We start from the raw sequence: 25,178 nt of genomic DNA, 5'->3' as shown, positions 1-25,178 counted from the left end.
GAGGTATGTAGACCACTTCTAATGGCGATCATCCTGCAATTTCCCTTGGGTCTGTATGAACTGCAGGGGTCGGTGGTCTGTGTGGATGACCGTTTCCTTCCCCAAAATGTAATGCTTCCATTGTTGGCAGGCCTGCATAATGGAATACATCTCTTTATCATAAGTGGGATACTTCTGGACTGTGTCTGAAAGTGTTTCACTGTGATATGCCACTGGATGCCCGTGTTGAGTAAGGACTGCCCCAATAGCATAGTCAGAGGCATCTGTCTCGACCTCAAATGGTTGTTGTAAATCTGGTAACGCGAGCAATGGTGTCGTGCAGAGGCGATCTTTCAACTCTATGAATGCCTTCTGTTGAGATTCAAACTAAAAGAATTTTGCTTTCGCTCCTCCCTTGGTGACTTGACTCAAGGGCCAAGTGATATGTGAAAATCCCAACACGAACCTACGGTAGAAGTTGGCAAGACCCAGAAAGTTGTGGAGCTATGTCAGAGTGGTTGGAGATGGCCAATCCCGAATGATTTGGATCTTGGCTGGATCCACATGCACCCCCTGTTCATCAATAATGTATCCCAGATACTGAACCTGGGTCATGCCAAAAGTGAATTTCTCCAAATTGGCACATAGCTTGTGTTGCCACAATGTTTGGAGAAGCTGTTGGATGTGGTGGAGGTGCTCTTCCAAACTCTGGCTGAAGATCAGAATGTCGTCCAAGTATACCACTACAAATGAGTTGTTGAATGGCCACAAAATGTCATCCATTAGCGTCATGAAGGTTGCAGGAGCATTCGTCAATTCGAAAGGAATAACCAACCATTCGAAAAGGACCTCCTTAGCTTTGAAGGTAGTCTTCCACACATCAGAGGGTTTGATTGGTACCTGGTGATATCCTGACTTCAGATCGATCTTGATGAAATATTTTGCCCCCTTTAGTTGGTCGAAGAGGTCATCAATCCGCGGGATCAGGTACATATTACAGACAGTGATCTTGTTCAGCGCTCGATAGTCAATACAAAGTCTCCAAGTCCCATCCTTCTTCTGTACCAACACGATCAGGCTCCCACAAGGCGATGAACTTGGATGGATGTGACCTTTCTGTAACAACACCTGAATCTCCCTCTTGATTTCATCATTCTCTAAAACGGAGCACCGATAAATTGGTCCATTGGGTAGCGGCGTACCTGGGATCAGATCAATAGAGTGCTTGACCTAACAATGTAGAGGAACCCCTGCGGGGGAGGTGAAGATGTCCTCGTACTCCTCCACAACCTTGTCCATCTGTAGTTATTGTGCAGAGGGGCCCTGTCTAGAGGCCGTGGCCACTGTCTTCTTCTTTCCTTGAGTGCGTATCATCAGGAAAAAAAATTTCCCAATTTTGGAAATGAGCTTACTGCATTGTTTTGTAGTAATCAAAGAGATGGTGGTAGGTGGTGCTACCTCTGGTATCCTGTACAACTTATTTCCCAATGTAAAAATAATAGCACGGGGCCTTGATTCATACACATCATGTCGCCTCCATAAGTATGGTTTTCCTAATAATACATCACAAAATTCAAGGGGAGCAATGTCACACAATACCTCATCCCTGAAGGGATTGATGTTGTATGGAAGGCAACACTGCTGGCTCACGCGAAGATCTCGTCCTTGGTGAAGCCACCCGATGGTGTATAGTTGTGGATGTGTTGTGGTCGGTAGGCCCAACTACTTCACAACCTCTGCCGAAATGAGGTTCTTTTGGCTCCTGCTATCGACAATGAACTGTAGCAGGGAGCCCTTTACCCACATCTACAAGAGGAAGAGACGCTCCTCCTCCTCTGGATCTTTGGGTTCATTTTTCTGGATCCTAGCGGTAGTAACAGTGGCGTTGGGATTCGCATCAATGATCTGCTTCCCTTTGTCATTCCCCTTGTCGGGTTTTGACTCAGAGTCGGAAAATGCATCTGATTCTGAAACCTTTAGCTTAGCCACCAATGACTGCTTGGTCCAACACTCACTTGTGTTGTGAGTGGAGCTCTTTTGGAACTCACACCATTTTCCCGTGTCCTTTTTCGGCTTCGCAATGCTGTTCTTTGCTTGGAGCTTTGGTAGGTTGTCTTGGGCTGCCCCACCTTGGCATCGTCCTTTCTTCTGTGGTTTAGGGGCACCTTTCCCTTGCTTCAGATTCACAGATACAAAGTCTTTCTTATTTTGTTTAAACTTCTGCTCGACCTTGATGGCATATTGGTATGCTGTGCCAAGTGAGGAGATGTTTAGGAATTCTATTTCTTCCTAGATGTACTTGTGCAGCCAGCCGCGGTATTTGAGGATCAAATGCTGCTTCGTATCCTTGATACCCAACTTTGTGCGAAGGGTATGGAAAAGATTGGTGAACTCTAGCACGTCTTGGTCCCTTCCCTGCCACAGCATGGTCCACTTTATGTATTCATCCTCATAGCTTCCGAAAGGGTAGTACTGCTCCTTGATGGCATCTCGGAATGAATTCCAGGTGGGTGCAGCTGAAAGTAGTGAGCCGGTATTTTCATCCTTCTACTCGCAATAGGTTTCGCACTAGTCCTTGATGTGGGGGGTTACTTTGAGAAGAGCGAAAACAATCTTTTCCTGACTCGAAAATTCATGAATAGAAAAATAACCCTCTTGCAGATTTAACCATATATCTACGGCATCTGCGTCTATCTAACCCTCAAATATGGGGATTTCAAAATTAACTTGTACCTTAAAAGGCGTGGCATTTCCAGAGTAGCTGCTGGAAGCCGATGCATCGCTTCTGGGTAGCCGCTGAAAGATCTGGGAAAAGTTGTCCATCATCGCGTTCTGTTGTCACTCGAGGGCTTCTTCGAGCAAGATTTTGATAGGATCTCCTGCCCTCTTGTCTTTCTTCTCATCCGCCATGGGAGGCCGTTAGGATTTGCGAGGCTGGTCTCACAAAGGTTCAACCAGTTCAAGCCCTAACTCCTTATATCCCAACCTCGTTGGGGACATGCAAAGGAAAACAGAGAAAAAATAGACCGCTCTGATACCACTGATTTGGACTTAAACAGGAACGCAAAAAATTACAGAGATAACCATAAAAACAGATATGCAGTAGAAATAATACTTCATTTCATTAATGTAAAATACTGAAATATGCTTACAAACAGTAATGGAAATAAACCAACTAGGGTGATGGTAGCTTATCTCTGAGAAGAGATGTGGTGGCTACATGCCTCTGAATTGTGTTACAATGAGGCTCGAAGGCCTATTTATTGTTGCGAAACAATGGAAAACCCTTAACATTCCAAAACCTAACCCTAGAAGATGAAATGCCAAACTATGGGCCCCATTTGGGTAAATTGGTACATCAACTTCCCGAGGTCGTAACTTTGGCATACGATCTCCATTTGACGCATACACTAGCTCGTTAGAAAGATCTATCCGAGAGTTACCACTTTGGGAAGCACAACATGGGTCCATGGACCCATGTTTCCCCCATATTTCCCAAAAAACGTCGTTTAGAGCCTCAAAATGGCTCCAGAAGTTCAGGACCTGAAAAAATGCTAAAAATAGTAAGTTATGCTACAATTAAGGAACTAAAAATGCTGAGAGAAACAATGGTGGGGGTCCAGGTGGACTTGGCAGGTGGCCACCAATATCCACCTGGATCATTCCTCCCCCATTAGGAAGAAATGGTCCCAATTGCATTGAGTTCCTCCATGAGATGAGGAAACTTTTGCTAAACTTGGTCCCTGGTGAGCCACTTGCCCTGGTGAAGGAGTTTGCCTTCTTTAAAAACTCAATACAGTTGGATATTCTATTGGTGAGTGTTCTTGATCTGTGTGTCCATGATCCAATTAGTAGTGGCTTGTTCCATGCAATCTGGATTTAATTCTGTGGGTGGGAACTGTTCTAAAATGTCAAATGTGTCTAGCAATGGTGGAAAGTATGGCTGAAGGCGGTCCGCATTGAACACTGGGTGCAGGCCAAAGAATGGGGGAACACTGAGCTCAAATGCATTGTCTCCCACAACCTTAGTAATGGTGTAAGGACCATATCAGAGTGGTCTCAATTTCCGATAGGCTCCAGTAAGGCATTCCTTTTGCAAATGCAACCAGAATTTATCGCCCACCTGAAATATGTGCGGCACCCGATGTTGATCATGTCGCTGCTTGTACTTGGCATTTGATTTCTCTAGAATGTCATGGACCTACTGGCGAATATCTTGGATGTGCTCAATGAAGCTGGTTGCCTTGTCTTTTTCAGACTAGACATGAGCCGAATCTGTGTGAGTAGCTGCTAGTGGCATGGCCACATCCATGGGGCATAGTGGCTGGGATCCCAAGCCCACCTGAAATGGGCTGTGGCTGGTCGAGCTGTGAAGAGCACGGTTGTAGCTGTGCTGAACATAGGGGAGGCTCTTTTCCCATGTGCGTGGATGCTTTGAGTTGTACATGCGTAGAATGTGTACAATCATCCTATTGACAACCTCTGTCTGGCCATCAGTTTGAGGATGGAAGGCTGTGGACTTAGTGAGTTTGGTGTCTAGCTTTGACCAGAGACTAGACCAAAATGTACTAAGGAACCGACTATCCCAATCTAAGATGATAGACTGTGGGATCCCAAAGTGCACCCACACTCGTTTAAAGAAAAGTTTAGCAATGGATTCTGCTGTGATATTCTTCTTCCAGGTCGCCATAATGGCCATCTTCGAGAACCTGTCGACGACCACAAAAACACAGTCATTTCCAATCTTAGTGGACGGAAGCCCTGACATGTAATCCATGGAGATGGATTCCCAAGGTCGACTAGGGGTAGGCAGCGGGGTATAGAGGGCTTGCTTCTTGACGGTCGGTTTGTCAATGGCACAAGCAATACATGATCTCATGTACTTCCCGACATCCTGTCGAAGATTCAGACAATAGAAATACTTTTGCAGTACCACCACCATTTTCTCGACTTCGAAATGCCTAGCAGCCTGACTGTAGTGTTCTTCCCAAATCATCTTGGCACACTCGCTTGAAGGAACACAAAGGTGACCTAGGTGGCATAACAGGGCATCCTGGAGGTGAAAATCTGGAACATGCCGACCCTCCAAGAGTGTCTGGTATGTGTGGCCGAACTCTGGGTCACTTTTGTACAGAAGTGGCCAATCAGAAGTCTCGTACCCACAAGAGTTGAGCACGGTGGTTAACACTATGATCGATGGTCGACTGAGGCAATCTACAACATTATTGGTGTTGCCCTTCTTATACTTGATATTCAAATGGAATTGTTGCAGGTATGTAGACAACTTCTGATGGCAATCATTCTGCAATTTCCCTTGGGTCTGTATGAACAACAGGGGTCAGTGGTCTGTGTGGATGACCATTTCCTTCCCCAAAATGTAATGCTTCCATTGTCGGTAGGCCTGCATAATGGAATACATCTCTTTATCATAAGTAGGATACTTCCATACTATGTCTGAAAGTGTTTCACTGTGATATGCCACTGGATGCCCATGTTGAGTAAGGACTACCCCAATATCATAGTCAGAGGCATTTGTCTCGACCTCAATTGGTTGTTGTAAATCTAGTAACGCGAGCACTGGTGCCATGCTGAGGCGATCTTTCAGCTCTATGAATGCCTTCTGTTGAGATTCAGACCAAAAGAATTTTTCTTTTGCTCCTCCCTTGGTGACTTGACTCAAGGGCCAAGTGATATGAGAAAACCCCAACACAAACCTACGGTAGAAGTTGGCAAGACCCAGAAAGCTGTGGAGCTCTGTCAGAGTGGTTGGAGATGGCCAATCCCGAATGACTTGGATCTTGGCTGGATCCACATGCACCCCTTGTTCATCAATAATGTATCCCAGATACTGAACCTGGGTCATGCCAAAAGTGCATTTCTCCAAATTGGCACATAGCTTGTGTTGCTGCAGTGTTTAGAGAAGCTGTCAGATGTGGTGGAGGTGCTCTTCCCAACTATGGCTGAAGATCAAAATGTCATCTAAGTATACCACTACAAATGAATTGGTGAATGGCCGCAAGATGTCATCCATTATCCTCATGAAGGTTACAGGAGCATTCATAAATCCGAAAGGCATAACCAACCATTCGAAAAGGCCCTCCTTAGCTTTGAAGGTAGTCTTCCACACATCAGAGGGTTGGATTGGTACCTGGTGATATCCTGACTTCAGATCGATCTTGCTGAAATATTTTTCCCCCTTTAGTTGGTCCAGGATGTCATCAATTCGCGGGATCAGGTACCTATTATAGACAGTGAACTTGTTCAGTGCCCGATAGTCAATACAGAGTCTCCAAGTCCCATCCTTCTTCTATACCAACACAATTGGGCTCCCACAAGGTGATGAACTCGGACGGATGTGACCTTTCTGCAGAACCCTTGAATCTGCCTCTTGATTTCATCATTCTCCATAACGGAGCGTCAATAAATTGGTCCATTGGGTAGCGGCGCACCTGGGGTCAGATCAATGGAGTGCTTGACCTGAGAGTGCAGAGGAACCCTTGCGGGTGAGGTGAAGAACCTCTACTATTCTGTACAACTTATTTCCCAATGTAATACTAACAGCATGAGGCCTTGATTCATACACAGCATGTCACTTCCACAAGTATGGTTGTCCTAATAATACATCACAAACTTTAAGGGAGTAATGTCACACAATACCTCATCCTTGAAGGGCTTGATGTTGTATGGAAGGCGACACTGCTAGCTCACACGAAGATCTCGTCCTTGGTGAAGCCACCTGATGGTGTAAAGTTGTGGATGTGCTGTGGTCGGTAGGCCCAACTGCTTCACAACCTCTGCCAAAATGAGGTTCTTTTGGCTCCCACTATCGACAATGAACTGTAGCGGGGAGCCCTTTTGTTACCGGGAATAGTGTCTATGCAGAACTACTAATCCCACTAAGGCTGGTAGCTATCTTAGAAACAAACAAACTAAAACTACTTTCGTTTTCCTTTATGAAAGATAGATGAGAGAAGAATAAAGGAGACCAACCTCTGTCTTGCACTTGGTTCCTTGCTTGATTCCTCTCTCTTCTGATAGTCCTTTGCTACTTGTTTTCGTACCCAGCTTCACAGAATACCTGTAGAATCAAAGTAGCATAACAATATACGAGAACATGGATCTATTATCATAAGCAATATAGGATCAGATGTATATTAACCACACAAATGCATAAAACATCTATCACACAAGTGTATGGAGGAAAACTTGAATAATTTTATTGATAATCAAGAAAGAGCCAAGAGAATTACAACCAATTGTTCTGACCCAGCATCATCCTCTCAGCAAGTAAGCCCTTCTTCACCTCATGAAAATATTAGATCACCAAACACTATGATGTTGCCTCAAGAAACCAACAACAATTCCTTACAAGATGCCAAATTCCAGCCTCTGGATCTCTGGGATGAGGGATCCATATATAGATGTCTGCAAGGGAGATGATTCAGCTTGAGATTTGATTAGTGTCTTCCCTCTGATAGTTCTTGATTCCACTTGGAGATTGATGATCTCTTACTCATCCCTGGTCGAATTCAGAGAGGCAAGTGTCACAGGAGAAGTTTCTAGAAGATTCCATGCTTCTCCACCTTGCGGATTGACCCTGCCATTTGTCGCTTCTCGCCCATCGCACCCCATAGAAGGGCTTTTTGAAATGCAACGCACCTACTATGTGTATTTAGGTGGGATGCAATGCACTTTGCCTATGGAGCATTTGAAATAGTCCAGTTTTGATCAGTTCTGAGTAGTTTCTCATGGCGAACTTTTGGGAGATGCTGTAATCAGTTGACCTTGTTCTTTTAGGGGTTGGAACAACACCTTTAGGGACTTAGGAGCCCTTGGTTTATGGACATTTATGCTTGGGGTTGTAGTGCCCAAAAATGTCTATAACAGTTGCCCCCTAAAGCATGAGGTCATTAATCTTTTGATGTCGAGTGAAATGCTCTATCATGAGGATCCGAAGTTCTTTCAAGCTAGAAGGAGACCTGTAATAAGATATAATACAATACATTATCTTCATAATATTTTCATGATCTAGCTGAGGCGAGCATTCCCATGCTCAGCTTTATAAATTCATTTTCATGTACATAGGACAGAAAATCGTTTGAGTGTAGACTGATGATTCTGGTAGAGCCATCATCCCTTAGATTGGATGATTATATGTGTAGCAATGATGTACATTTGATGTCTTTATTTTCCTGAATATATATCGTAGCCCAGATGAATGAAACTAGATCCGGGGTCTTCAATCTCATTCGATCTTCACTCAAAGTACAAGTTGATCCATGTGAGAGATGTTCTGGAGTCGAACATGGAAAGACATCACCTGATTACCAACCAATGATGTAAGTTGTTAACAGGCGCGAGAGGAATCACCGATAATGATAATGATCCTCAAGGTACTGCAGTACAATTCACGTGGTGTGAATAAGGGTCTTGGCGTTGAACACCACATAAAATCTTTCGGTTGAAGGCCATTGATGTAAACCTGTTGCCGGAAGTGAGAAACATGCCATTGAGGCATGCAAGCTTCAAAGTACTGAAAGGGTTGTTCTTAGATCGACTTCTTGGATAATGAGTTGATGTCGAAAAGAAGCGATCCGTCATAGGAGGGCCTTAATGAATCCCACATCAATGACACGGAACGGAGCAAATGATTTTAATGGAGGTGAAAACGATCTAGTGATATATGGTTCAGGGTGGCAGTCATGAAAGAATGGAGCGAAAATGTATTATAGTGGGTGAGACATAGGTGAATTCTCTGAGTGACTTCTCTTGAACATATCGGCGACACTGACATGATGGATTGGTATCATTAACCCCAAATGTGGATGGTGTGATGGAACCATGGTGATATGACTAGTGAATGGAACAACCCAACCCGACTAGGATGCGGAGTGAAAGTGTCATGTTCAAGAGCGACTTGCTACCAACAAAGTTTCTTCAAGTTTTCTTCCCAATTTTTCCCCAGTCATTGCTGACTAGTACCTCTTTATTTTTGTCAAGCTTGAGAGGATAACATATGCTTGTTCTATAATTTTCCCTTCGGGCAAATCCATCGCTATGTTTTAACGAGCCTAGCGATAGTGAAACTCGTTCTTGTCTGTTATGGACAAGTTTGTTGCTATTAGGTTTTAACGAGTTTAATGACAAAGATAACTCGGTCCTTTTCAATTTTAGAGAGTCTGAAAAGGAACGTAAAGGAAACTCCAAAATACTTTTTCGCAATCTAATCCCTTAAGTCCGAAAAAGTATTAAAAAATACAGAAGGGATGAATTTTAAGTACTTTTAACGAGCCGAACAAAACAAGCGCTCGATCTTTTTGTGTAATAATCCCTCAGGTCCAAAAAGATTAAAATCTAAAGGAGGGATAGCACTTCCGGTCACTTTAACGAGCTAGAGAGGCCAATATCTCGGAAATATTTTCATATTTTACAGTCAGTTGAAAAGAGCTTAAAGGAGACTTGTTTTTGAGGAACGAGTGATAAATTTGGGTAGCAGTTGATTCTAGGAAAGGTTTAGAATTTTCTAATCATGGCAGTGTTACAAGGATGGCTAACAGGATCATTCTTCGCAGCTGTTCCTCAAAAGGGGTAAACAATCAAGTGGAGGTGAATGATCAGCCAATACAGAGTGGAGGTGATGATGAGAACACGACCAAGGCTTCAAAGGCTGAAGTACTACATTCACGATGGTTATTTACCGGAAATTGGTTCATTTTTTATTTTAAAATGAGCTTAAATGCTGGGGGAAACACTTGCTCATTTCTTATGTTTATTTTTTAATGAGCATGAAGTCCGCGTTAAAACTGCTCGATCTAGTCGTATAATAAGGATGTCTCATCTAAGATGCCATTTTTGTGGAGCTTGCACCTTACAAAGCTTTGCTCCGGATCCTTTCTTTATGCAAGTTAGGAAACGACTAATCCTACGAGTTTAAAGGGTTAGAGGACCTACAAATTTAAAAAATAAATAGTTGCTCTTCGCTTGCACGCCAAAAGGTTTGCATGCCCCCAGGTATAGAGAAAAATTTCCAGGTTACCAAGAAAGTTTCATCCGCGTAGCGGATAAAATTCTTTCTCGGCGATGCCTATCGAAATAGGCAAAGAGGAGTGGTGTCACCCGGCATAACCTTAACGAAGGTATCTTATTCCAGTCTGTTCCCATTTTCCTGTAAGGACGGGTTCGCCAGATTAGTCATATATCCCTCGCGGAAATCAACCCTATACCCAAGGTTCTCTTGCTGAAGCAGACCAGGGTGCATGCCCCGTGGGTTTCAGTCATATCCTCTAAATCACTTGCGCTCATCAGGAGGACGGACTGGGGATTGATGAGACATTCCTTGCGTGAAAAGACCATTCAGAGATGGTATATGACTATTTGCTATGTGTGAACCGGGGAATGAAAGCTGGTCTACGGGCTTGACCACTCTTCCTTCGTGCGGAAAACACATTACTCTAAAGAGTGAGGAGACAATGGCTCCCATGTAATAAATATAGTCTCGTCCAAGGAGTAGATTATAATCCAGGGTCCTTAGACTACCATTACGTTCATGTGAATGGTGTTCCATCTCAATGTAATGGGAACATTGGGAAGGATCCCTAACGGTCCACTGGTTCCTTTGTTAAAGCTTGTTAGATTTCTCATTTCAGGCAAAAGTGATGGCGAACCAAGCACTTTCCAAGAAGTTGAGGAAAGGATACTCACAGAAGCCCCTTCATCTATGATGGTACCAGCCATGACCATTCTATATATTTGAGCAATGATTCAGAATGGTATACTGGCTGGTAAATGGGGTTTGCCTAGTAGATTCTAGTCAAAGGAAACAACTAGGTTGCTTGGAGGTGGGACCGAATAGACAGCCGGGTATGACTCTGATGAACTTCCTTCCTGCGGTAAAGGAACGGGTAAGTTTCCCCCATGTTCATCGGAGTCTTTGCTTATGAAAAGAATTTGGACGGTGTCATCCTTATTCTCTTCGATGACTGTATCATCTGAAGATGGAACCTCTGAAGGCAAGACCGGGTCAACTGCCACCTCGACCTTTTGACTTTCGTCTGGTATGGATTCAGATGGTTCTTCTTCAATGATATATGCTTCGACCGACCACAAGGGCGTGTCAACCGAATTTTCAACTAGTGACGGACTTGGCAAGAGTTTCTTATATCTAGGAGGGAGCCGTAAGGGTGAAACCAGACGGTCGTCCAAAACTCTTTTAGCCTCATCTAAGAAGGGACAATAGTGGAAAGCGTGATCACCTTCATACAATTTACAAGGAAATTTACATTTTCCTTTTTGTCTAGGGGCTTCACTTTCACTAGTTGATGGTGTATTTTCAACATGATCATCAGAGGTTGAAGACACCAGGTTGTGCAAATGAGGAGACCAGTCCCTTAAGATCCGAGGGATGCAAGGACAATCTCGATGATAGTGGTCTCCTTTGCAAATGACACATGGCAATTTAGGCCTGGTCACTGCAGTGTGTGGATTTTCACTAGATGACGCTTGGTTGCCCCTTTTCGCCTTTGGCTCCTTCTTCTTCTTCTCTTTCTTCTTCTTTTCCTTGTTCTTCTCAGGTACTTGATTTTTGGCTTTACCAGTTTCATCAAGCGAAGAGGAAGGAGGAGAGGAAGAATTGGACGAAGTAGAGGGTTGGGGGGTAACTCTGGTATCGATTAGTTGCTGACTCGATTGTTCAAGCATCGCGGTGTTCTGAACGACGAAGGTTGAGAAGAGCCATATGGGCAAACCAATTGTCAGTCCTGGAAGCGACAATGTGGCCATATGGGGTGCACCAACATCTCCCCAAGAGGAGAAATGACTAGGATTTCCTCCAATGGGAACTCCTTGGCTGGTGGACTCCATTTTCCTCAACCTAAGACCAACGTAGGAAAGGTGATAATTATTCCGTTTAAAATAAATTTTAGACACTTTGACACAACTTGTTTTTTCAATTTTTAAGAGTCGAGAAAAAACAAAAGATGACTCTAGTCGCCTTCGATTTTTAATGAGCCTGAAGTGACAAGTGCTCAGATGGACCTTTTCCGTTAAGGAGTCTGAAAAGGAACAAAAAGGGACTGCTCTGGAAATCTAGACAGAGGGATTACTAAACCAATCGCAAAACTGCAGAATACTTTTTAGGGTATGGCAGTCAATCTTTCCGAATGCTATGTTCAGTGCATTGCGATCGATAGGGCAGCAGACACGGCTTCCTATGGATAAAGGATAAAGCTTATTGTGGTCTCCCATAATATACTCGATGTTACGAGGGAGCACAAGTCCATACTGGCACTTATTGTCTCAAAGTGGAGGAATCACCCAACCAACAGTTACCAGGCTTTACGACGCTGGAATACGTCTCTAGCCTAGACTTCTAGATGTTGTGCGTTAGGTTCCAAAGCGTTTTTAGATTCATTAAATTTATTTTATAGTTGATCTTGCTTAAGAAATTTGCCTTTCAGGTTCACCACGTGATGTAGATGTACAATTCTTAAAATGCAATCTAAGATGATAAATGTTCATTTAATCTTCTTTTTGCAAATGAAAATCCTAGCTACTAAGGAAAGAGAGATGGCGTTCTTTCAACAAAGAGAAAAGAGCAGACACTATATGCACTATCCTAAATCAAACCAACAAACAGTCTAAATGGAAATGCACGTGCATGTATTTGTTTTTCAGCCTTCTTAATGTGTGAATGATAAAAAGAAAGCTAATGCGCAAATCTAAATTATTTTTCAAAGCGACAATTACTAACAAGCTTCTTTTCAAAGCAAAATGAGGGCAATGACAACAATTTGCGATTTGGAATTGAAAACTTGCTTTCGACACTAGAAAAACTACTAATTCAGATCAAATACAATAGTAACAGGGTAATCGACTATCAAGAACAATCAAATTCTCTTCTATGACTGAAAATGACTCGTGCGACACTTTCAAATCAAGAAACGACAGTACAATTACGCTACTTCTTTGTAAAGGAGAACTGAAAATGACTCAAAAAAATACATAAAAACATTTACAGTTCTTTGCACAATGGAGGCGGAATAACAACAAGGAAAGGGGTTTCAAACAGAGGTGTACTGACTACAGGCAGAAAAACTCCTGAATAGATCTGAAAAGAGTGAACACAGAAACCAAAATTTAGGAACAAGGCCTTGTCTAATCAGCGCACCTGTAACACAGTGAAACTGAAATGCAACGCACCTACTACACTCGGGAAGTGCGCTGCATTTGAAGTTCACAGAACAGACAGTGCGCTGGACCAGGGACGAGACTTTGATTGGATTCTGGGTCACAGTTTGCAGTTCAGTTCAGGGATTTAGGCCAAGCAAGTGGTAATCAGTAAATCAATCACAGGGGTAGATCTAAGGAGGTTACTAGAGCCACCACGAGGGCAATTAGAAAGCTTGTAAATCAATTGTTTAATTCATAAACAAAACCTGGAGATTGACTGAAGCAGCGTTGATCTACTTTGCACTTGCATAGCAAATGCAGTTCGAAGGCTAGCTGGCTTGACTTCAGGCTCCGTCTGTAAGTTTATAAAGTAAACAAATGTAGATGAAAAAACAATCTACTCGTTCCCCAGCGGAGTCGCCATTTTGTTACCGGGAATAGTGTCTATGCAGAACTGCTAATCCCACTAAGGCTCGTAGCTACCTTAGAAACAAACAAACTAAAACTACTTTTGTTTTCCCTTATGAAAGATAGATGGGAGAAGAATAAAGGAGACCAACCTCTGTCTTGCGCTTGGTTCCTTGCTCGATTCCTCTCTCTTTTGATAGTCCTTTGCTACTTGTTTTCGTACCCAGCTTCATAGAATACCTGTAGAATCAAAGCAGCATAACACTATACGAGAACATGGATCTATTATCATAAGCAATATAGGATCAGATGTATATTAACCACACAAATGCATAAAACATCTATCACACAAGTGTATGGAGGAAAACTTGAATGGTTTTATTGATAATCAAGAAAGAGCCAAGAGAATTACAACCAATTGTTCTGACCCAGCATCATCCTCTCAGAAAGTAAGCCCTTCTTCACCTCATGAAAAGCTTAGATCACCCAAAACTATGATGTTTCCTCAAGAAACCAACAGCAATTCCTTACAAGATGCCAAATTCCAGCCTCTGGATCTCTGGGATGAGGGATCCATATATAGATTTTTGCAAGGGAGATGAGTCAGCTTGACATTTGATTAGTGTCTTCCCTCTGATAGTTCTTGATTCCACTTGGAGATTGATGATCTCTTACTCATCCCTGGTCGAATTCAGAGAGGCAAGTGTCACAGGAGAAGTTTCTAGAAGATTCCATGCTTCTCCACCTTGCGGATTGACCGTGCCATTTGTCCCTTCTCGCCCATCGCAGCCCATAGAAGGGCTTTTTGAAATGTAACACACCTACTATGTGTATTTAGGTGGGATGCAACGCACTTTGCCTATGGAGCAGGTGAAATAGTCCAGTTTTGACCAGTTCTAAGTAGTTTTTCATGGAGAACTTCTAGGAGATGTTGTAATTAGCTGACCTTGTTCTTTTAGGGGTTGGAACAACACCTTTAGGGACTTAGGAGCCCTTGGTTTATGGAAATTTATGCTTGGGGTTGTAGTGCCCAAAAATTTCTATAACACCTTTACCCACATCTGAAAGTGGAAGAGACGCTCCTCCTCCTCTGGATCTTTGGGTTCATTTTTCTGGATCTTAGCGGTAGTAATAGTGGCATTGGGATCTGCATCAATGATCTGCTTCCCTTTTTCATTCCCCTTGTCGGGTTCTAACTCAGAGTTAGAACATGCATCTGATTCTGAAACCTTTGGCTCAACCACTAGTGACTTCTTGGCCCGACACTCACTTGTGTTGTGGGTGGAGCTCTCATGGAACTCACACCATTTTCCCCTGTCCTTTTTCAGCTTTGCAGCACTGTTCTTTACTTGCAGCTTTGGCGGGTTGTCTTGGACTGCCCTGCCTTGGCCTTGTCCTTTGTTCTGTGGTTTAGGGGCACCTTTCCCTTGCTTCAAATTCGTAGATCCAAAGTCTCGCTTATTTTGTTTAAACTTCTGCTTGACCTTGATGGCATATTGGTATGCTGTGCCGAGCAAGGAGATGTTAAATAATTCTATTTATTCCTCGATGTACTTGTTCAGGCAGTCACAGTATTTGAGTATCAAATGCTGCTCCGTATCCTTGATACCCAACTTTGTGCAAAGGGTATGGAAAGATTGGTGAACTCAGGCACGTCTTGGTCCCTTCCCTGCTGTAGCATGGTCCATTTTATGTATTCATCCTCATAGCTTCCGGAAGGGTAGTACTACTCCTTGATGGCATCCCGGAATGAATTCTAGGTGGGTGCGGCTGAAAATAGTGAGCTAGTATTTTCATCCTTCTGCTTGCAATAGGTTTCCCACTAGTCCTTGACATGGGGGGCTGCTTTGAGAATAAAGGAAACAATCTTTTCTCAACTCGAAAATTCATGAACAGAAAAATAACCCTCTAGCAGATTTAACCATTTATCTACGGCATCTGCGTCTATCTGACCCTCGAATATGGGGATTTCAAAATTAACTTGTACCTTAAAGGGTGTGGTGTTTCCAGAGTAACTACTGGAAGCCGATGCGTCGCTTCTGGGTAGCTGTTGAAAGATCTGGGCAAAGTTGTCCATCATCGCGTTCTGTTGTTGCTCGAGGGGCTTCTTCGAGCAAGACTTTGATAGGATCTCCTGCCCCTCATCTTTCTTCTCATCTGCCATGGGAGGTCATCGGGATTTGCGAGGCTGGTCTCGCAAAGGTTTGACCAGTTCAAGCCCTAACTCCTTATATCTCGACCTCGCTGGGGACATGCAAAGAAAAACAGAGAAAAATAGACCACTCTGATAACACTCATCCAGACTTAAACAGGAACGCAACAAATTATAGAGATAACCATAAACACAGATATGCAGTGGAAATAATACTTCATTTCATTAATGTAAAATACTAAAATATGCTTACAAACAGTAATGGAAATAAACCAGTTAGGGCGATGGTAGCTTATCTCTGAGAAGAGATGTGGTGGCTACATGCCTATGAACTATGTTATAATGAGGCTCGAAGGCCTATTTATTGCTGAGAAATAATGGAAAACCCTTAACATTCGAAAACCTAATCATAGAAGATGAAACACCAAACTATGGGCCCCGTTTGGGTAAATTGGTACATCAACTTCTCGGGGTCGTAACTTTGGCATACGATCTCCATTTGACTCGTACAATAGCTCGTTAGAAAGATCTATCCGAGCACTACCACTTTGGGAAGGGAAACATGGGTCTAGGGAACCATGTTTCCCCTAGATTTCCCAAAAAAACGTCGTTTAGGGCCTCAAAATGGCTCCCGAAGATTAGGACCCGAAAAACTGCTAAAAATAGTAAGTTGTGCTATAATTAAGGAACTGAAAATGCTGAGAGAAACAATGGTGGGGTTCCAGGTGGACTTGGCAGGTGGCCACCAATATCCACCTGGATCATTCCTCCCCCCTTAGGAAGTAATGGTCCCCATTGCGTTGAGTTCCTCCATGAGAAGAGGAAACTTTTGCTGAACTTGGTCCCTGGTGAGCCACTTGCCTTGGGGAAGGAGTTGGCCTGCTTTGACAACTCGATACAGTTGGATATTTTGTTGGTGAGTGTTCTTGGTCTGTGTGTCCATGATCCGATTAGTTGCAGCTTGTTCCATGCAATCTGGATTTAATTCTATGGGTGTGAGCTGTTCTGCAATGTCGGATGTGTCTAGCAATGGTGGAAAGTATGGTCGAAGGCGGTCCACATTGAACACTAGGTGCAAGCCAAGCAATGGGGGAATGCTGAGCTCAAATGCATTGTCTCTCACAGCCTTAGTAATGGTGTAAGGACCATATCAGAGTGGTCTCAGTTTCCAATAGGCTCCAGTAAGGCATTCCTTTTGCAAATGCAACCAGACTTTGTCGCCCACCTGAAACTTGTGTGGCACCCGATGTTGATCATGTCACTGCTTGTACTTGGCATTTGACTTCTCCAGACTGTCATGGACCTGCTGGCGAATATCTTGGATGTGCTCAATGAAGCTGGTTGCCTTGTCTATTTTGGACTGGACATGAGCCGAATTTGTGTGAGTAGCTGCTAGTGGCATGGCCACATCAATGGCACATAGTGGCTGGAATCCCAAGCCCACCTGAAAATGGTTGGGGCTAGTTGAGCTGTGAAGAGCTTGGTTGTAGCTGTGCTGAACATAGGGGAGGCTCTTGTCCCATGTGTAAGGATGCTTTGAGTTGTACATGCGCAGAATGTGTACAATCATCCTATTGACAACCTCTGTCTGGCCATCAGTTTGAGGATGGAAGGCTATGGACTTAGTGAGTTTGGTGTCCAGCATTGACCAGAGACTGGACCAAAATGTACTAAGGAACCAACTGTCCCGATCTAATATGATAGACTGTGGGATCCCAAAGTGCACCCACACTCGTTCAAAGAAGAGTTTAGCAATGGATTTTGCTGTGATATAGTTCTTGCAGGCTGCCATAATGGCCATCTTCGAGAACTTGTCGACAACCACAAAAACACAGTCATTTGCATGCTTAGTGGAGGGAAGCCCTAACATGTAATCCATGGAGATGGATTCCCAAGGTCAACTAGGGGTAGGCAGTGGGGTATAAAGGCCTTGCTTATTGATGGTCAGTTTGGCAATGGCACAAGCAGTACATGATCTGATGTACTTCTTGACATCCTGTCGAAGATTCGGCCAATAGAAATACTTTTGCAGTACTGCCACCATTTTCTCGACCCCGAAATGCCTAGCAACCCGACTGTAGTGTACTTCCCAAATCATCTTGGCACGATCACTTGAAGGAACACAAACGTGACTCAGGTGGCATAACAGGGCATCCTGGAGGTGAAAATCTGGAACATGCCGACCCTCCAAGAGTGTCTGGTATGTGTAGCTAAATTCCGAGTCGCTTTTGTAGAGAAGTGGACAATCAGAAGTCTCCTACCCACAAGAGTTGAGCATGGTGGTTAACGCCATGATCAGTGGTCGACTGAGGCAATCTACAACATTATTGGTGTTTCCCTTCTTATACTTGATATTCAAATGGAACTGTTGCAGGTATGTAGACCACTTCTGATGGCGATCATTTTGCAATTTCTCTTAGGTCTATATGAACTGCAGGGGTTGGTGTTCTGTGTGGATGACTATTTCCTTCCCCAAAATGTAATGCTTTCAATGTCGACATGCCTACATAATGGAATCCATCTCTTTATCATAAGTGGGATACTTCTGGACTGTGTCTGAAAGTGTTTCACTGTGATATGCCACTGGATGCCCGTGTTGAGTAAGGACTGCCCCAATAGCATAGTCAGAGGCCTCTGTCTCGACCTCAAATAGTTGTTGTAAATCCAGTAACGCGAGCACTGGTGCTGTGATGAGGCGATCTTTCAACTCTATGAATGCCTTCTGTTGAGATTCAGACCAAAAGAATTTTGCTTTCGCTCCTCTCTTGGTGACTTGACTCAAGGGCCAAGTGATATGAGAAAACCCCAACACGAACCTACGGTAGAAGTTGGCAAGACCCAGAAAGCTGCGGAGCTCTGCCAGAGTGGCTGGAGATGTCCAATCCCGAATGATTTGGATCTTGGTTGGATCCACATGCACCCCTGTTCATCAATAATGTATCCCAGATACTAAACCTGGGTCATGCCAAAAGTGCATTTCTCCAAATTGGCACATAGCTTGTGTTGCTGTAGTGTTTGGAGAAGATGTCGGATGTGGTGGAAGTGCTCTTCTCAACTCTAGCTGAAGATCAGAATGTCATCCAAGTATACCACTACAAATGAGTTGGTGAATGGCCACAAGATGTCATCCATTAGCCTAATGAAGGTTGCAGGAGCATTCATCAATCCGAAAGGCATAACCAACCATTCAAAAAGGCCCTCCTTAGCTTTGAAGGCAGTCTTCCACACATCAGAGGGTTCGATTGGTACCTGGTGATATCCTGACTTCAGATTGATCTTGTTGAAATATTTTGCCCCCTTTAGTTGGTCCAGGAGGTCATCAATCCGCAGGATCGGGTACCTATTACAGACAGTGATCTTGTTCAATGCCCAATAGTCAATACAGAGTCTCCAAGTCCCATCCTTCTTCTGTACCAACACAATCAGACTCCCATAAGGCGATGAACGCGGATGGATGTGACCTTTCTTTAGTAGCTCCTGAATCTGCCTCTTTATTTCATCATTCTCCAGAATGGAGCATCGATAAATTGGTCCATTGGGTAGCAGCGCACCTAGGGTTAGATCAATGGAGTGCTTGACCTGACAGTGCACCCCTGCGGGGGAGGTGAAGATGTCCTCGTACTCCTCCACAACCTTGTCCATCTGTAGTTGTCGTGCAGAGGGGCCCTGTGTGGAGGCCGTGGCCACTGTCTTGTTCTTTCCTTGAGAGCGTATCACCAAGAAAACAAATTTCCCACTTTTGGAAATGAGCTTATTGCATTGTTTTGCAGTAATCAAAGAGATGGCGGTAGGCGGTGCTACCTCTGGTATCCTATACAACTTATTTCCCAATGTAATAATAATAGCATGGGGCCTTGATTCATACATAACATGTCGCTTCCACATGTATGGTTGTCCTAATAATACATCACAAACTTCAAGCGGAGCAATGTCACACAATACCTCATCCTTGAAGGGCTTGATGTTGTATGGAAGGCGACACTGCTGGCTCATGCGAAGATCCTGTCCTTGGTGAAGCCACCCGATGGTGTATGGTTGTGGATGTGCTATGGTCGATAGACCCAACCGCTTCACGACCTCTACCAAAATGAGGTTCTTTTGGCTCCCACTATCGACAATGAACTGTAGCGGGGAGCCCTTTACCCACATCAGGGAGTGGAAGAGATGCTCCTCCTCCTCTGGATCTTCGGGTTCATTTTTCTGAATCTTAGCGGTAGTAACAGTGGCGTTGGGATCCGCATCAATGATCTGCTTCCCTTTGTCATTCCCCTTGTCAGGTTCTGACTCAGAGTCAGAACATGCATCTGATTCTGAAACCTTTAGCTCAACCACGAGTGACAGCTTGGCCTGACACTCACTTGTGTTGTGAGTGGAGCTCTTATGGAACTCACACCATTTTCCCGTGTCCTTTTTCAGCTCCGCGATGCTGTTCCTTGCTTGCAGCTTTGGTGGGTTGTCTTGGGCTGCCCCGCCTTGGCTTTATCCTTTGTTTTGTGGTTTAGGGGCACCTTTCCCTTGCTTCAGATTCGCAGATCCAAAGTCTCGCTTCTTTTGTTTAATCTTTTGATCGACCTTGACGGAATATCGGTATGCTGTGCCGAGTGAGGAGATGTTCAGGAATTCTATTTCTTCCTGGATGTACTTGTGCAGGCAGCCGCGGTATTTTAGTATCAAATGCTGCTCTGTATCCTTGATACCCAACTTTGTGTGAAGGGTATGGAAAAGATTGGTGAACTCTGGCACGTCTTGGTCCCTTCCCTGCTGCAGCATGGTCCAATTTATGTATTCATCCTCATAGCTTCCAAAAGGGTAGTACTGTTCCTTAATGGCATCCCAGAATGAGTTCCAGGTGGGTGCGACTGAAAATAGTGAGCCGGTATTTTCATCCTTCTGCTCGCAATAGGTTTCCCACCAGTCCTTGACGTGGGGGCTACTTGGAGAAGAGCGAAAACAATCTTTTTCCCGACTCGAAAATTCATGAACAAAAAATAATCCTCTAGTAGATTTAACCATTTATCTACGGCATCTGCGTCTATATAACCCTCGAATATGGGGATTTCAAAATTAACTTGTACCTTAAAGGGCATGGCGTTTCCAGAGTAGCTACTGGAAGTTGATGCGTCACTTCTGGGTAGCCACTGAAGGATCTGGGCAAAGCTGTCCATCATCGCGTTCCGTTGTTGCTCGAGCGCTTCTTCGAGCAAGATTTTGATAGGATCTCCTGCCCCCTCGTCTTTCTTCTCATTCGCCATGGGAGGCCATAAGGATTTGTGAGGCTGGTCTCGCAAAGGTTTGACCAGTTCAAGCCCTAACTCCTTATATCCCGACCTCGTTCGGGACATGCAAAGAAAAACACAGAAAAAATAGACCGCTCTGATACCACTGATCCAGACTTAAACAGGAACGCAACAAATTATAGAGATAACCATAAACATAGATATGCAGTAGAAATAATACTTCATTTCATTAATGTAAAATACTGAAATATGCTTACAAACAGTAATGGAAATAAACCAGCTAGGGCAATGGTAGCTTATCTCTGAGAAGAGATGTGGTGGCTACATGCCTCTGAATTGTGTTACATTGAGGCTTGAAGGCCTATTTATTGTTTAAAAACAATGGAAAACCCTTAACATTCCAATACCTAATCCTAGAAGATGAAACGCCAAACTATGGGCCCCGTTTGGGTAAATTGGTACATCAACTTTCTGGGGTCGTAACTTTGGCATACGATCCTTGTTTGACGCATACAATAGGTCGTTAGAAAGATCTCTCTGAGCATTACCACTTTAGGAAGGGCCACATTGGTCCATGGACTCATGTTTCCCCAAAATTTCCCAAAAAACGTCGTTTAGAGCCTCAAAACGCCTCTGGAAGTTCAGGACCCGAAAAACTGCTAAAAATAGTAAGTTGTGCTACAATTAAGGAACTGAAAATATTGAGAGAAACAATGGTGGGGGTCCAGGTGGACTTGGCAGGTGGCCACCAATATCCACCTGGATCAAGTGCCGCGCTAGGTCAAAAAGATTTTAAGATATAGCAGTTTGAGCAATAGAGGGTCGACATACTCATGTGTTTCCTTAATCATCCTCAGGTATTCCATATAGCGCAAGATTCTGAAAACCAATCCTTCCATGTTTATGTATAACTGATATAAGCGCAGTTTTAATGAGAAAATGAGGGATAGGAAAGGTTGAAGTCTCTTTGTGAGGACTTGTAATGTAGTCTTAGTGTTTTAAGGCTATTGATTGTGAAGTATAACCCTGGTAGGTCATCATCCTCTTTTTTTTTCAATACATGTGATTGTGTCTCATTCCTTATCATATCAAAGTAACATATCGACTCATTCAGTGGCTTCCTCAACTTCTCCTTACGGTTGCTCTGATACAAGTTGTTAGGATAATGAAGCTCAGAGAAGTGGTGATGTCTAAAACCTTCGTTGCTTGGGATCCCGATAGCCACAAGGACAAATTTATCTAGAGTCTTTTTGCATTTAAATAGGCTATATTCCACATGAATACCGTAAATTGTTATAAACATGGAAACTAAAAATAGCTACTACTAACTTGATCAATTCAAGTTTACTTGAACCAACCTCACAAAAAAAACATACAAATAATATTCTTAAATCCAAACAATTGTAATAAGTGATAAATGCAAGCAAACAAAATTAATATATGCATGAAAGTGAAGAAATAGAAAGAAGCTCTACAAAGTGAGAGATCGAATATTAACAAATACCATTCATATATCCAAACAACATGAGGATTGAGAACATTTTTGAATTGGAATTGTTTTTCAGGATTCAACACAACTGAAACATTTAATCACGAATATATACCAACAGAATGTAATTTTAATAAATAAGTAACATATACATATACTAGTTGCATAATAATAAAATACTATTTTTTTTTAAGAATGATAACATTTATTTCTGAAATATTATGATATAGAAAAAATTGCTAAAATTATTTCAAATAATTAATGAGAAAAATTTATAAAAACAATGACAGTAAAATATGAAAAGTTCAAAATTTCATTTTAAATTTTACAGAGTAATTTTTAATTTTAATTTCCATCTACTGGGAAATAATTTTATACCTTTTAAACCCGGATCCTGATCTCAATATTTTAAGTTACCTCAAGCTTTTTCATTTACTAACAACTAGAAGTCAATTATCCTTAATATTATTCTAGCATTTATAGCTAGAAGTGAGGCATGCTTCATTTTACTGTACATTTCGATTTATCCCTAATTTTATTATAGATTTGGGCCAGAAGTCCGTTACGCTTAATTTGTTTTAGAGGAAGAATCAGCTGTAAAGGCAATCGTTGATTTTGAATTTGTGACTGGGTCTCGAATGACCCGAATCTACCGTCAGTTACAGAAGTGTGTATGATTGCTTTCTACGAAATTGCTAAGATTTGTTGATGCATATCAGTCGACCCGGATTTTGATGGCTATGGACTCGTTCACTTAAAAAATACATATGAGAAAAGCAAGAAATTCTTACCAGGGATGCCTCAGATGTTGTCCGCACTGATACGATTCTTTTGGGCACGGCCGGCATCTGTTCGCTGGACCAATTGCTCAGCGCCTTGAACTTCTTGTTTGTTGCCTCGTCGTAAAGTATGCCATCATCCATACACGAACTCCCATTCTGAATCTGGTCTGGCTGGATGTAATTCATCTTCTTTTTCTTCGAAGGCAGCTGCTGATCTTCTATAAATTTAGCCTTCTTCCCCTCCTTTTTCTGGACTCGTTCATGACAATTCGATAAAAAACAAGATTGGCGTGAAACTGCACCGCTGGAATCCACATGAACAGATTTTGGAGACAATATCTTCGAATTGAGATTATCTTTGCTTGGGTCGTTTCCATTGCATATCTGCAAAATCATAAGGAAAACGCATCAAGCACTTCGGAGATTCATGACTTTTAAGCTAGGCTGAATTGAACCCTAATTAGCTTTTCAAAGGCCATAAATACCTCGCTTCCATCAATTCGCGTCAGCTGTTGTTTCTTCTCAACCAGAGACCCGATATGCTTCTGCAAATCGTTATAGCTACTACTCATCCGCTTCAGCATGGTATTCAGCTTCTGATTCTCCTCGTTCATGCGATTTATTTCTCGCACGAGTATCGCCATCTGTATGAATTACACGGCGTTTCATAAGAATATCTTTATTTTCAGGCACGAGGGAGCCTGTAAGACCTATATGACCAAGAATTATCAAAAAATTGCAAAAAGTGTTAAGAGATGAAAACGTTGAGAGCAGCACCTCATAGGTTTTGCCTTCCATTTCGTTTATGCTATTCTTCAGCTTCAATGTTGCTACCTGCGTATTTTGAAGTCGTCGAAATATGCAGAGGCGCAGAGAGAGGATCGTGGCAAGAAAATGGACCAGCCGAATGGTGTCTGTGAAAGCCCTCCGTGATGTATTTATTGTGTGATATCATTGACAAATAAAGCGAAGCCGTGAAGCCATTGCATTGTCATGGTTGACTAGCACAACTAGGTTAAAAGAATCTGTGCCGAATTCCAGCTGCATAGACTTTGCAACATGATTCGCGAGAAGGTGACACATTTGTACATAGCGTCGACTCTTGCAGTCGTTCATTGACTTGGAATCAGCCATTCATCCTGGTCAAACGCGCTGAACCTAAGATATTTTCTAGAGTATGCTAAAATCTTCAATCAATTGGTCGGTCAAGTGGCCACGCATTTAGAATTGAACAGCTGTTTTGCTGGACAAGGCATTGTTGACGGTATCCTTCAATCATATTTTAAAATTCCTCGATTAATCAACTTTATAAACGTAGGGTCCTGGAACATCAACGCGATTTAAACCCCAGGAAAAAAATTGGATATGCTCGCTTGGGATTCGACGATTTTGGCGATCAAATTCCAAAGTCAAAATGAAAAAAACCATACTTTCAATTTATAGGTGGAGATGCGTTTTGTCCATAAAATAAAGTTTTAAAAAAAAACACTTAATTTTAATTTTCTAGTTGGAGGTGCGTTTCGAATTTCAACCCTTCCCACATTTCAACACTGATAGTTTCTCTCGACTAATCCCCAACCATAAATAGATGTCGAAAAGGAAAATGGGCAGAAATTTTGGGAAATTCAGAATATAATGGTTTATTTTTAAGATTTTGGGTGTTCATGGATTTTTAATGGTGTTGGATTTATTTCTATTATGTAAAATAAGATTTAATTTTGATAACTTTGTGCAGTCCAAGCAAACTTGCTATTCAGTAAACAAAACCATGTTAACTTGTCATAACCAATTTACTTATGCAACAAGTTTTGACCATTAAAATTGTGATTAAAAAAATTTAAAAATTGGTTTTAAGATTAAGTAAAATTTTGGATATCTAAAATAATTTTAATTTATGTATTTCAAAAATATAAATCTATAAAATATAAATTAATTTTAATATCAAAACTTAAAAAAATTTTAGG

At 42.5% G+C, this 25,178-nt stretch overlaps 1 protein-coding gene across 1 annotated transcript in view; it reads right to left on the bottom strand.

The window, feature by feature from the left end:
* Positions 1-24,121, bottom strand: part of LOC149265857 (WRKY transcription factor 42-like) — an 82,831-nt gene extending 58,710 nt beyond the window's left edge. The window contains exons 1-3 of the mRNA XM_089394028.1: positions 23,992-24,121; positions 23,700-23,858; positions 23,224-23,598 (exon numbers count right to left, since the gene is read on the bottom strand). Of these exons, the coding sequence (XP_089250154.1) occupies positions 23,224-23,598; positions 23,700-23,858; positions 23,992-24,012 (555 nt within the window). The 5' untranslated portion in view covers positions 24,013-24,121. The remainder of the gene's footprint in view (positions 1-23,223; positions 23,599-23,699; positions 23,859-23,991) is intronic.
* Between the last annotated feature and the right edge of the window lie 1,057 nt (positions 24,122-25,178).

The sequence above is a fragment of the Pinus tabuliformis genome, chromosome 6, assembly GCF_031772625.1.
Source record: "Pinus tabuliformis cultivar Carrire ecotype Pingquan chromosome 6, CPIR1, whole genome shotgun sequence".
Classification (NCBI taxonomy): Eukaryota; Viridiplantae; Streptophyta; class Pinopsida; order Pinales; family Pinaceae; genus Pinus; species Pinus tabuliformis.
The sequence above is the reverse complement of the archived record's forward strand: the minus strand, read 5'-3'. Positions and strand labels throughout refer to the sequence as shown.